General features: G+C 51.6%; 1 protein-coding gene across 1 annotated transcript in view; it reads right to left on the bottom strand.

Moving 5' to 3' along the window:
• Positions 1-715: 715 nt before the first annotated feature.
• The window catches only part of LOC147115451 (transmembrane protein 212-like), a 44632-nt gene continuing 32123 nt past the window's right edge, over positions 716-13224 (bottom strand). The window contains exon 4 of the mRNA XM_085989587.1: positions 716-769. Within this exon, the coding sequence (XP_085845713.1) occupies positions 716-769 (54 nt within the window). The remainder of the gene's footprint in view (positions 770-13224) is intronic.

Genomic DNA, 13224 nt, shown 5'->3' on the forward strand with positions numbered 1-13224 from the left:
CCTTATGTGGCTCGGTGTCAAATTTTTTGTCTTTTAACACACCTGTGAAGCGCCTTGGGACGTTTTACTACGTTAAAGGCGCCATATAAATACAAGTTGTTGTTGTTGTTCGGCAAGGGTATTAAGGGTTACGGAACCAGGGCGGGTGGATGGAGTTAAGATACAGATCAGCCGTGATCTGATTGAATGGTGGAACAGGCTCGAGGGGCTGAATGGCCTCCTCCTGTTCCTGTGAGCCCAATCGCAACACCTCCAATTGGTATCTCAGCTGAGATCAGTGAACTCAGCACAGACCGTAACTCAAACCGTAAGCCTTTCTGGCCTGGATGGGCTCGGAACAATGGTGTCTTTATCATGTTAGCTCACGGACTGAGAGAGAGAAACAACCAACTTTAAAATCCGTGGTGAAAAGTCCAGGAGAATATATTCCCCGACAACCAGAGGCAAACAGAAATGTCCCACAATAGACTGGGCCCTTGTAACCAACACCACTTATAATTTTGGGTGACTTGGAATTTGAACATTGCCATCATGGGAACTTCAAATTACAATTGTGGGAATATTGTGTTGGGCTGAGAGTTCGACCGTTAATTGCATCAGACCATGGGGTGGATTTTATAAATAAGATGAGTACTTCTTAAAAAATGTGTTCTTGGGATGTGGGCGATGTTAGTAAATCAGTATTAATTGGACAGCTTTTGTTGACCTGAGGTTGTTACGAGTGAACCCACACCGCGTTGGATTGGAGCCTCGTGTCGGTCATAACTTCCTGAAGAATATTAATGAGCCAGTAGGGTTCTTGCAACAATCCGACAGCAATCCCAAACTAATCCCACTGCTCCGCACTCTCCCCATAGCCCAGTAACAATCCCAAGCTAATCCCACTGCCCCGCTTTCTCCCCATAGCCCTGTATCAATCCCAAACTAATGCCACTGCCCCGCTCTCTCTCCATAGTCCTGTATCAATCCCAAACTAATCCCACTACCCCGCTTTCTCCCCATAGCACAGTAACAATCCCAAGCTAATCCCACTGCCCCGCTTTCTCCCCATAGCCCTGTATAAATCCCAAATTAATCCCACTGCCCCACTTTCTCCCCATAGCCCAGTAACAATCACAATCTAATCCCACTGCCCCGCTTTCTCCCCATAGCCCAGTAACAATCCCAAGCTAATCCCACTGACTTGCTTTCTCCCCATAGCCCCGTATCAATCCAAAACTAATCCCAATGCCCCGCTCTCTGCCCATAGCTGTGTATCAATCCCAAACCAATCCCACTGCGCCACTCTCTCCCCATAGCCCTGTATCAATCTCAAACTAATCCCACTGCCCCGCTCTCTCCCCATAGCCCTGTATCAATCCCAAACTAATCCCACTGCCCCACTCTCTTCCCATAGCCCTGTATCAATCCCAAACTAATCCCACTGCCCCTCTCTCTCTCTATAGCCCTTTATCAATCCCAAACTAATCCCACTACCCCGCTCATAGCCCTGTATCAATCCCAAACTGATTCCACTGCCCCGCTCTCTCCCCATAGCCCTATATCAATCCCAAACTAATCCCACTGTTCCGCTCTCTCCCCATAGCCCTGTATCAATCCCAAACTAATCCCACTGCCCCGCTCTCTCCCCATAACCCTGTATCAATCCCAAACTAATCCCACTGCCCCGCTCTCTCCCCATAGCCCTGTATCAATCCCAAACTAATCCCACTGCCCCGCTCTCTCCCCGTGGCCCTGCATCAATCCCAAACTAATCCCACTTCCCCACTCTCTTCCCATAGCCCTGTAGCAATCCCAAACTAATCCCACTGCCCTGCTCTCTCACCATAGCCCTGTATCAATCCCAAACTAATCCCACTGCCCTGCTCTCTCCCCATAGCCCTGTATCAATCCCAAACTAATCCCACTGCCCCACTCTCTGCCCATAGCCCTGTATAAATCCCAAACTAATCCCACTGCCCCGCTCTCTCCCCATAGCCCTCTATCAATCCCAAACTAATCGCACTGCCCCGCTCTCTCCCCGTAGCCCTGTATCAAACCCAAACTAATCCCACTGCCCCGCTCTCTCCCCATAGCCCTGTATCAATCCCAAACTAATCCCACTGCCCCGCTCTCTGCCCATAGCCCTGTATCAATCCCAAACTAATTGCACTGCCCCGCTCTCTCCCCGTAGCCCTGTATCAATCCCAAACTAATCCCACTGTCCCGCTCTCCCCATAGCCCTGTATCAATCCCAAACTAATCCCACTGCCCCGCTCTCTCCCCATAACCCTGTATCAATCCCAAACTAATCCCACTGTTCCGCTCTCTCCCCATAGCCCTGTATCAATCCCAAACTAATCCAACTGCCCGCACTCTCCCCATAGCCCTGTATCAATCCCAAACTAATCCCACTGCCCCGCTCTCTCCCCATAACCCTGTATCAATCCCAAACTAATCCCACTGACCCGCTCTCTCCCCATAGCCCTTTATCCATCCCAAACTAATCCCACTGCCCCGCTCTCTCCCCGTGGCCCTGCATCAATCCCAAACTAATCCCACTTCCCCACTCTCTTCCCATAGCCCTGCAGCAATCCCAAACTAATCCCACTGCCCTGCTCTCTCCCCATAGCCCTGTATCAATCCCAAACTAATCCCACTGCCCCGCTCTCTCCCCATAGCCCTGTATCAATCCCAAACTAATCCCACTGCCCCGCTCTCTCCCCATAGCCCTGTATCAATCCCAAACTAATCCCACTGCCCCGCTCTTTCCCCATAGCCCTGTATCAATTCCAGACTTCAAATATTGATCCAATTTTCCCTGAAAATATTCAATGGTCTCTCTGCCTCAACCCCTCCCTGTGGCCTAGCGTTCCAATCTCCAATAACCCTTTGTGTAACGATACTTCTCCAAACCTCTTTCCTCAAACTGTGTTTGGTTTCAATAAATTTACTGTTACCTGTGTATCTCTCTCCCACTGGCTAAAGTTAGTTAACTCAATGTTGACATGAGCTTGGTGGTTGCTGATACCAATTATTGGATCCTGACAATGGCCCACCTAATACTCGGGATTGGACCCGCAATCTGTCCAGCTCGCCATGGCTCGGAGCCTCACAGGAGATGCAGTCAACCAACTGGGGAGCTTCTAACAATGTAAATATAGAGAAAGTTGCTTTACTAAAACCGTTAAGTCAACCTAACCCAACCAATAGAAAGACTTGCATTTATAACAACAACAACTTGCATTTATACAGCGCCTTTACTGTAGTAATAAGTCCCAAGGCGCTTCACAGGAGCGATTATCAAACAAGATTTGACACCGAGCCACATAAGGAGATATTAGGACCAAAATAGGTAGGTTTTAAGGAGCGCCTTAAAGGAGGAAAGTGAGGTAGAGAGGTTTAGGGAGGGAATTCCAGAGTTCAGGGCCCGGGCAGCTGAAGGCACGGCCGCCAATGGTACGGCGATTAAGTTTGGGGATGCTCAAGAGGCCAGAATTGGAGGAATGCAGAGATCTCAGAGGGTTGTAGGTTTGGACATAGGGAGGGGTGCGAGGATGCCATAGATGGACAAGGATGAGAATTTTAAAATCGAGGCGTTGCCGGGCCGGGAGCCAATGTAGGTCACCGAGCACCAGGGGGTGATGGGTGAATGGGACTCGGTGTGAGTTAGGACACGGGGCAGCCAAGTTTTTGGATCAGCCGAAGCTTATGAAGGGTGGAAGATGGAGGCCAGCCAGGAGTGCGTTGGGTTAGTCGAGTCTAGAGGTAACAAAGGTGTGGATGAGGGTTTCAGCAGTGAATGAGCTGAGGCAGGGGCAGAGTTACGGAGTTACGGAGGTGGAAGTAGGCGGTCTTGGTGATGGAGAGGATATGGGGTCAGAAGCTCAGCTCAGGGTCAAATATGACACCAAAGTTGCAAACAGTCTGGTTCAGCCTCAGACAGTTGCCAGGGAGAGGGATGGAGTCGGTGGCTAGGGAACGGAGTTTGTGGCAGGGATCAAAGACACTGGCTTCAGTCTTCCCAATATTTAATTGGAGCAAATTCCTGATCATCCAGCAGTGGATGTCGGAGGAGCAGCCTGACAAACCAAAGGCAGTGGAGGGGTGGAGAGAGCTGGCGGTGAGGTCGTGCTGGGTGTCGTCAGCATATATGTGCAAACTGACGCTGTTGTTTTCGGATGATGTCGCCGAGGGGCAGCATGTAGATGAGAAATAGGAGGGGGCCAAGGATAGCTCCTTTGTGGGGGCTCCAGAAGTAACGATGCGGGAGCGGGAAGAGAAGCCATTGTTTGTGATTCTCTGACTATGATTGGACAGATAAGAATGGAACCGGGTGAGGGCAGTCTCACCCAGCCGGCCAATGGGGGAGAGGCGTTGGAGGAGGATGGAGTGGTCAACCCTGTTAAGGCTGCAGACAGGTCGAGAAGGACGAGGTGGGATAGTTTACCACGGTCACTGTCACAAAGGTGACTTTGATAAGGCCTGCTTTTCTGGTGCACACATTCAGAAGAATAGTAAGTTTTACAGAACTATCAGGGTGAAAATAGAACATTTCGAGAACTATTTATCAAGCAGATTTTTGGAGAGGAATGGAAAGATCTTGTATTTCTTTTGGAGCCGGGACAGAAATGATGTGATAGAGAAGCAAAGTCCAGCTGAGGTTCCACACTGTGCCATTTCTTTCAAATGTTTTCCTGCATTGCTTCTCCCCCCCGGCCCTCCACCTCACCCCACCTCCCCCTCCATCCCTCCCCTCCCCTCCCACTCGTCCCTTCCCTCCCATCCCCCTTGCCCTACCTCCCCCTCAATGCCATCCCCCTCGCCCCCTCCCTCCACTTCAACCCACCTCCCCCTCCATCCCGTCCCCCTCGCCCCCTCCCTCCCCCTCCCTTCCCTCCCCCTCTATCTCGTCCCCCTCGCCCACTCCCTCCACCTCGCCCACCTCCCCCTCCACCCCGTCCCTCTCGCCCCCTTCCCTCCCCCTCTATCCTGTCCCCCTCGCCCCCTCCCTCCATCTCGCCCCACTTCCCCCTCCATCCCTCCCCTCTCCTCATCCGTCCCCCTCGCCCGCTCCCTCCACCTCGCCCTCCATCCCTCCCCTCTCCATCCCGTCCCCCTCACCCCCTCCCTCCACCTCGCCCCACCTCCCCCTCCATCCCTCCCCTTTCCTCTTCCCCCTCTACCTCCCCCTCCCTCCACCTCACCTCTCCCCACCCCTTCCTCCCCTTCCCTCTCTTCTCCCTCTCCCCCTCCCCCTCCCTCCTTCCCCATCCCGCTGCCTGCCCCTCCCTCTGTCCCACCCTCACCTCCCTCTGCCTCCCACCTCCCTCACCTCCCCGCTCCCTCCCCCTTCCCTTCCCTCCCTCCCCCTCGCCTCCTCCCTCCTTTCTCCCCCTTCCTCTCTCTCCCCCTCCCTCCTTCCTCCCCCTTCCCCTCTCTCCCCCTCCCCCCCCCCCAACCCACCACCAGAATGTGCTGAATCTTGGTGGGGTACGATGTTCTTTAACAAATCGCCCATTTTGTCATTCTCCGAGTGTGTGCAAGTCTAGACAGTCAATGTGGGAAGAGCCTGGCCTGATGTTGTCCTTACACAACACCCACACATCTGGAATGAGATCCGTGATGGAAGACCTGGCTGGGTTTTCTTTCCCTTTGCCCAACCCCCATCGAGGGCCCCTCTTGTCTGAGATCAGGTGCCTCAGCACAGGCCTCTTGTCCTCAACCACTGGCTGAGGCTTTCAGAAAGCACTGACTGATTCTCATCCTTGTGTTGAAATCCCTCCACGGCCCTGGCACCTCCCCTCCCTATCTCTCTAACCTCCTCCAGCCCTACAACCCCCCGAGATCTCATCGCTCCTCCAATTCTGGCCTGTTGCTCATCCCCACTTCCAATTTCGCCCCACCATTGGCGGCCATGCCTTCAGCTGCCTGGGCCCCTAGCTCTGGAATTCCCTCCCTAAACCTCTCCGCCTCTCTCTCCTCCTTTAAGACGCCGCTTAAAACCGACATCTTTGACCAAGCATTTGGCCATCTGTCCTAATTTCTCCTTATGTCTGATAATCGCTCCTGTGAAGCGGCCTTGGGGCGGTTTACTACGATCAAGGCGCCGTATAAATGCAAGTTGTTGTTGTTGCTGGATGCTGTGCTGTTTTACAGTCAGACTTTAACTGGTTAAGTGGGAATATTTCATCAAACCAGGCACTTGGTGAGGCAGTTCTCATCCGTGGTTATCACAGCTTCACATCATGGAGGCGAATGGGGCGTAATCGGGGCAAATGAGGCATAATCGGTCTACAATGGAGCAGTAAATGGGCGAGACTTAAAATGGGCGGCCAATTGGCCCACGCCCGATTTGTGCTATTGCCGAAGACCAATTTAAAACATACCAGATGAGGTCTTTCAGCTGTGGCTCAGTGGGTAGCACTCTCTTGTCTCTGAGTCAGAAGGTTGGGGGCGGCGGGGGGGGGCGGTTCAAGTCCCAACTCCAGAGACTGGAGCGCAAAAATCTAGGCTGCCACTCCCAGTGCCAGTGCTGAGGGAGTGCCGCACTGTCGGAGGTGCCGTCTTGCGGATGAAACGTTAAAACGAGGCCCCCCTCTGCTCTCTCGGGTGGACGTAAAAGATCCCACGGCAGTACTTCGAAGAGCAGGGGTGTCCTCCCAGTTCCTCATTCAGTTACACGATGAAGCGTTTGGGTGTGTCAGCTTAGACCAGTGGGTAACATTCTTGCCTCTTGAAGCAAAAAAGGTCGCGGGTTCAAGCCCCACTCCAGGACTTGAGCCCATAATCCAGGCTGGCACTCCCAGTGTGGTCCTGAGTGTTGCTGCACTGTTGCGCGTGTTGTCCTCTGGTTGAGATTTTGAACGACGGCCCTCCCTTCCTGTTCTTGTGGATAGCAAAGATTCCATGGAGCTTTTCAAAGAGTAGGGAGGGGGTGTTCTCCAAAAGTTCTGGTCAACATTCCCCCCTTCAAACCAAAAACCACCATTCATCCGACCTGCTGTTTGTGGGGCCTGCTTGACCGGTTATAGTGTACGACGCTTCCTGTTCGGTCTTTTTACCAACACGCCGATCCCCAACAGGACGAGGGCATCGTAATGAGGGATTCCTGTGGGGCTGAGCTCCGCCTATTGTCTCGGGCAATTGCTGCCATCCACAGACATCACTGACGCAGATTATCAGGAATGTGTGCGGAACTTCTGTGTGTCTGGGAACAAAACGTACTGTAGCGGACATGTTGGTGCAGTTGATACCACGGGTGTAGTTGGTACGGTCAGTGCCATTTTTTTTATTCGTTCCTGGGATGGGGGCGTCGCTGGCAAAGTCAGCGTTCTGACAGAAGGTCATCGACCTGAAACGTTAACTCTGTTTCTCTCTCCACAGATGCTGCCTGACCTGCTGAGTGTTTCCAGCATTTTCTGTTTTTATTTCAGATTTGCAGCATCTGCAGTATTTTGCTTTTGATTCATTGCCCATCCCTAGTCGCCCTTGAGAAGGTGGTGGTGAGCCGCCTTCTTGAACCGCTGCAGTCCGTGTGGTGAAGGGACTCCCACAGTGCTGTTAGGAAGGGAGTTCCAGGATTTTGACCCAGCGACGATGAAGGATCAGCGATATATTTCCAAGTCAGGATGGTGTGTGGCTTGGAGGGGAACTTGGAGGTGGTGGTGTTCCCATGCGCCTGCTGCCCTTGTCCTTCTAGGGAGTAGAGGTTGAGGGTTTGGGAGGTGCTGCTGAAGAAGCCTTGGCGAGTTGCTGCAGTGCATCTTGTAGATGGTACACACTGCAGCCACGGTGCGCCGTGGTGGAGGGAGTGAATGTTTAAGGTGGTGGATGGGGTGCCAATCAAGTGGGCTGCTTTGTCCTGGATGGTGTCGAGCTTCTTGAGCATTGTTGGAACTGCACTCATCCAGGCAAGTGGAGAGTATTCCATCACACTCCTGACTTGTGCCTTGTAGATGATGGAAAGGCTTTGGGGAGTCAGGAGGTGAGACACTCGTCACAGAATACCCAGCCTCTGACCTGCTCTTGTAGCCACAGTATTTACGTGGCTGATCCAGTTAAGTTTCTGGTCCATAGTGACCCCCAGGATGTTGATGGTGGGGGGGGTTCGGCGATGGTAATTCCATTGAATATCAAGGGGTGGTGGTTAGACTTTCTCTTGTTGGAGATGGTCATTGCCTGGCACTTGTGTGGCGCGAATGTTACCTGCCACTTATCAGCCCAAGCCTGAACGTCATCCAGGTCTTGCTGCATTGCTGTAGTTGGTAGGGTTAGCGCCGTTGGTGCAGCCTGGCCCTGACCCTGCCGACTGTAATTTGAACTTTCAGGCACCAAAGACACCTGCCCCAAAGCCGGCGGGATCTTCCTTTAATAAGCCGTTCGGGCTCGGATACACCGTCAGGGCCTGACTGCAGTTTGAAGCCCTGGCCTTCGCGGAGAGGCCTTGGTGATTTCTTCCCGTCAGACCAGACCTGGATGGAAATGGATCCAGGGCCGGAGGAGCACAGCCCGGTAAGTTATTTGAAATTTCTATCATTTTCATGTGAATGACGAACATAAGAACATAAGAAATAGTAGCAGGAGTCGGCCATTTGGCTCCTCGAGCCTGCTCCACCATTCAATAAGATCATGGCTGATCATCGACCAGCCCCATATCCCTTGATTCCTGTAATATTCAAAAATCTATCGATCTCTGTCTTGAATATACTCAATGACTGAGCCTCCACAGCCCTCTGGGGTAGAGAATTCCAAAGATTCACCACCCTCTGAGTGAAGACATTTCTCCTCATCTCAGTCCTAAATGGCCGACCCCTTATTCTGAGACTGTGACCCCTGGTTCTAGACTCCCCAGCCAGGGGAAACATCCTCTCTGCATCTACCCTGTCAAGCCCTGTAAGAATTTTATTTGTTTCAATGAGATCACCTCTCATTCTCCTAAACCCTAGAGAATATAGACAAGCGTCTGTCCGAGCCCCACCAGGAACCCTCGGACCTACCCTGCCCCGGGCTTCCCGTCCCCCATCAAATGTCTGGGCATCTTACCAAAGACTTACCTTAACACCGTGGGGAGGGGAGAGGACCTGTTCGATTGGGTCCCCTACAGAGGCTTCCCCGGTATCCCAAATCCCGTTCCCGTCCACCGGCCACATAGCTCTTCCTGCTGGGATCTGATTTAAAATCTCTCCGGCCTCACACTGATCGGGGCCAGACCGTTTCCCAGCCCCACCAATCCCGCTCATCTTTAAAATGCACCCCCCCCCCCCCACCCACCCCCATCGGGCTCTGTGGGACTTCACTAGCCAGACCTGGGGCGGCCCAGGGTCAATCCTGCTGGGCTGACCTTCGCTGGGGTGGCATTAACGGGGTACTCCGATTGGCCACTAGGTCCCAAGGTTAGGGAGCGGTGGCGGGGGGGGGGGGGGGGTGCAAACTCGGCCTGGTTTCCCTGCTGCAGATCACTAGCCAGTGAAACCCCCGCTGGAAATCATGCCTGTTGAGCAGGTGAGGACTGGTGCAACGCACATAGCAGTCGAATAGTCCGTGAGAAATGGACACTTGGATGAGGTGCTGGAGGGCAGCTGGAAGCTACAGAACTGTATCTCGGCAAGAGTCACCCTTTTGGGTAGAGAGAGAGATGGAGGGAGACAGAGAGATAGAGAGAGAGATAGAGAGGGCAGGGAGAGGCATAGAGAGAATGAGAGGGGATTGAACGACAGAGAGAGGGATAGAGAGAACGAGAGAGGGAGACAGAGAGATAGAGAGGGCAGGGAGAGGCACAGAGAGAATGAGAGGGGATTGAACGAGACAGAGAGAGGGATAGAGAGAACGAGAGAGGGAGAGAGGGAGACAGAGAGGGGGTAGAGAGAAAGAGAAAGGGAGAGAGAGAGAGACAGAGACATAGAGAGAGGGAAAGAGAGACAGAGGGGGGATAGAGAGAAAGAACGTTTTAGAGAGAGAGAGACAGAGACAAAAAGCGAGGGATAGAGTGAAAGAGAGAAGGATAAAGATAGAGAGAGGTATAGAGAGAAAGAGAGGGGGAGACTGGGAGAGGAATAGAGAGAAAGAGAGGGATAGAGAGAAAGAGAGAGGGAGAGAGAGAGATAGAGAGAGGGATAGTGTGAAAGAGAGAAGGATAAAGATAGAGAGAAGTATAGAGAGAAAGAGAGGGGGAGACAGAGAGAGATAGAAAGAGAGAGGGATAGAAAAAGAGAGGGGGAGAGAGAGACAGAGAGAGGGATAGAGAGAAAGACAGAGGGAGAGAGAGATAGAGAGAGGGATAGAGAGAAAGAGAGAGGGAGAGAGATAGAGAGAGGAAGAGAGAGAAAGAGAGAGGGAGAGAGATAGAGAGAGGGATAGAGAGAAAGAGAGAGGGAGAGAGAAAGAGAGAGGGATAGAGAGAAAGAGAGAGAGGGAGAGAGAGAAAGAGAGAGGGATAGAGAGAAAGCGAGAGGGAGACATAGAAAGAGAGAGGGAGAGAGAGAAAGCGAGAGGGAGAGAGATAGAGAGAGGGAGAGAAAGAGAGAGGGAGAGAGATAGAGAGAGGAAGAGAGAGAGAGAGGGAGAGATAGAAAGAGAGAGGGAGAGAGATAGAGAGAGGGATAGAGAGAAAGCGAGAGGGAGACATAGAAAGAGAGAGGGAGAGAGAGAAAGCGAGAGAGGAGAGAGATAGAGGGAGAGAAAGAGAGAGGGAGAGAGATAGAGAGAGGAAGAGAGAGAGAGAGGGAGAGATAGAAAGAGAGAGGGAGAGAGATAGGCCGACGACCTGGTTCTGCTGTCACCAACTAAGGAGGGTCTACAGCAGAACCTGGACCTGCTGGAGTCGTACTGCCAGACTTGGGCCCTGACAATAAATCCCCAAAAAACCAAAGTCCTTGTGTTCCAGCAAAGATCCAAACAACATGGACCCACAATAAATTTCACAGTAGGAACAACCAAAATTGAACAAACCACTCACTACACATACTTGGGCTTAAAAATCAGTTCTACGGGAAACTTCAAACTGGCTGTGAATGAACTGAAAGAGAAAGCAAGAAGGGCTTTCTATGCCATCAAAAAATCAATCCAAATAGAAATCCCAATTAGCATTTGGCTCAAAATTTTCAAATCAGTAATTGAACCAATTGCACTCTATGGCAGTGAGGTCTGGGGACCACTAACACAACAAGATTTTGCAAAATGGGACAAACACCCAATTGAGATCCTACATGCGGAATTCTGTAAAAGTATCCTCCGGACTCAAAGGAAAACAGTAAACAACGCATGCAGGGCGGAACTAGGCCAATACCCATTAATAATCACTATCCAAAAAAGAGCCACCAAATTTTGGAATCACCTACAAATGAGCAACCCCCAATGCTATCACTACGACGCCCTGAAATGCCAAGAGCTGACCATAAAGAAGAATACCCTCAGTCAACTAGTCCTGGGGACTCAATAAAGTAACTAATAACAATACTAACAATAACCAGTCCCAGGACAGTGACAGGGTAACACAAAGAATTCGACCCAACACAATCGTCGCTAAGCAAAAGGAAAAATATCTGTCATATTGGGCAGAAACAACAAAAACCCAAAGCAAACTCAATTGCTACTTGGCCCTAAACAGACAATACAACATAGCTGATTACCTGACCATGGTAAAGGATAACAAACTGAGAAGAACCTTGACAAGGTACAGACTTAGCGAACATAGCCTAGCGATCGAAAAAGGCAGACACAGGCAGACCAGGCTGCCAAGAGAAGACAGGATATGCTCTCACTGCAGTCAGGGAGTAGTTGAGACAGAGATGCACTTCCTCACAGCCTGTGGAAAATATCAGGGCATCAGAGAGAATTTCTATCAAAAATTCTCACAAATATGCCCTGAATTCAGAAATCTGACTGACAACCAAAAACTCCCATTCCTACTGGGGGAGGAGAGAAGCTGTGTAACACTGGCGGCACACTATGTTACAGCTTGCCATGAACAGAGGGACAACCAGTAAACTAAGACAAGAGTATATTGTATATTTATAAACTCAGGGATATACCTGTTTATACACTGTATGAATGGAACCGCGTTTATGTGTTCAACCATAAATGTATCTTGATGCTTTGGCAACATAAGATGTAACTTATCATGCCAATAAAGCGATTTGTATTGTATTGTATTGTATTGATAGAGAGAGGGATAGAGAGAAAGAGAGAGGGAGAGAGAAAGAGAGAGGGAAAGAGAGAGGGAGAGAGAGAAAGAGGGGTAGAGAGAAAGAGAGAGAGAGAGAGGGATAGAGAGAAAGAGAGAGGGAGAGAGAGAGGGGGAGAGATAGAGAGCGAAGATGGGAGAGTGGGGAGAAAGCGAGACATTTTGCGAGTCAGTGAGCTGGAGACTCTCCCCCCCCCCCCCCCCCCCTAAGGAAACCACCTTCTCCTTGAGTTTCTGACTGGCCGTCACAGCCCAGTAACAAAGCACAGATTGTATTCTTATTGGCCAACTTTCTTTAACCAATTTAACCATGCGTTTTCTGCCCGGCAACAGACCATTTTCCAAATGAAGGGGAACGAGTCCCCGGTGATTTAAAGGGAGAGACCCCGGTTGCATCGGCAATAACGGATGATCAATATTCCCCGGATTCCGGTGGGAGTTTGTGTTAATAATGAGACGGCTCACACACAAACAGGCTTCAGAAAACTTTCCTCGGCCAATAATAACTGACGCAGCCAAACTGTGCACTTGAAAGCCGGCCAGAGTATGTGGCAGAAACTCTCCCCGGCTCTAACTCGGTAACAAGCAAAGTCTTCCAGCCGATCTGCCAACTCCTTCCAAAGCCCTGTGCAACGGTTCAGTGTTCTCTGGCCCTCAGCCCAACTCTGCCCTTCTTTCCCTCTTCCTTTCCTTCATAATTTCTCTTCCTCGTTCTGCTTTTCTTTGCCAGCTCTCCCCCCTCTGTATTCCTTTCACCGTCTGACGCCCTGTTCCCACCAGCCTCCTCAAAACGAGGGGCCTCCTCAAAACGAGGGACCTCCTCACCAGACACCCCACCCACCCCCCAAACTTTGCTCCTCCGACCTACAAGCTTTGAAAACACGAGGACCCTCCCGCCCTCGCCACTCCCCTCCCTGTCCCCCCCTCTCTCTCCCCCCTCCCCTCTGCCCCTCACCCCTCCCTCTCCCCCTCACGACTCCCCCTCCTCTCCCCCTCACGACTCCCCCCTCCCTCTCCCCCCTCACGACTCCCCCTCCCTCTCCCCCTCACCCTCACTCTCC

Source organism: Somniosus microcephalus, chromosome 6 (genome assembly GCF_052327205.1).
Source record: "Somniosus microcephalus isolate GS21.2 chromosome 6, FLI_Smic_1.0, whole genome shotgun sequence".
NCBI lineage: Eukaryota > Metazoa > Chordata > Chondrichthyes > Squaliformes > Somniosidae > Somniosus > Somniosus microcephalus.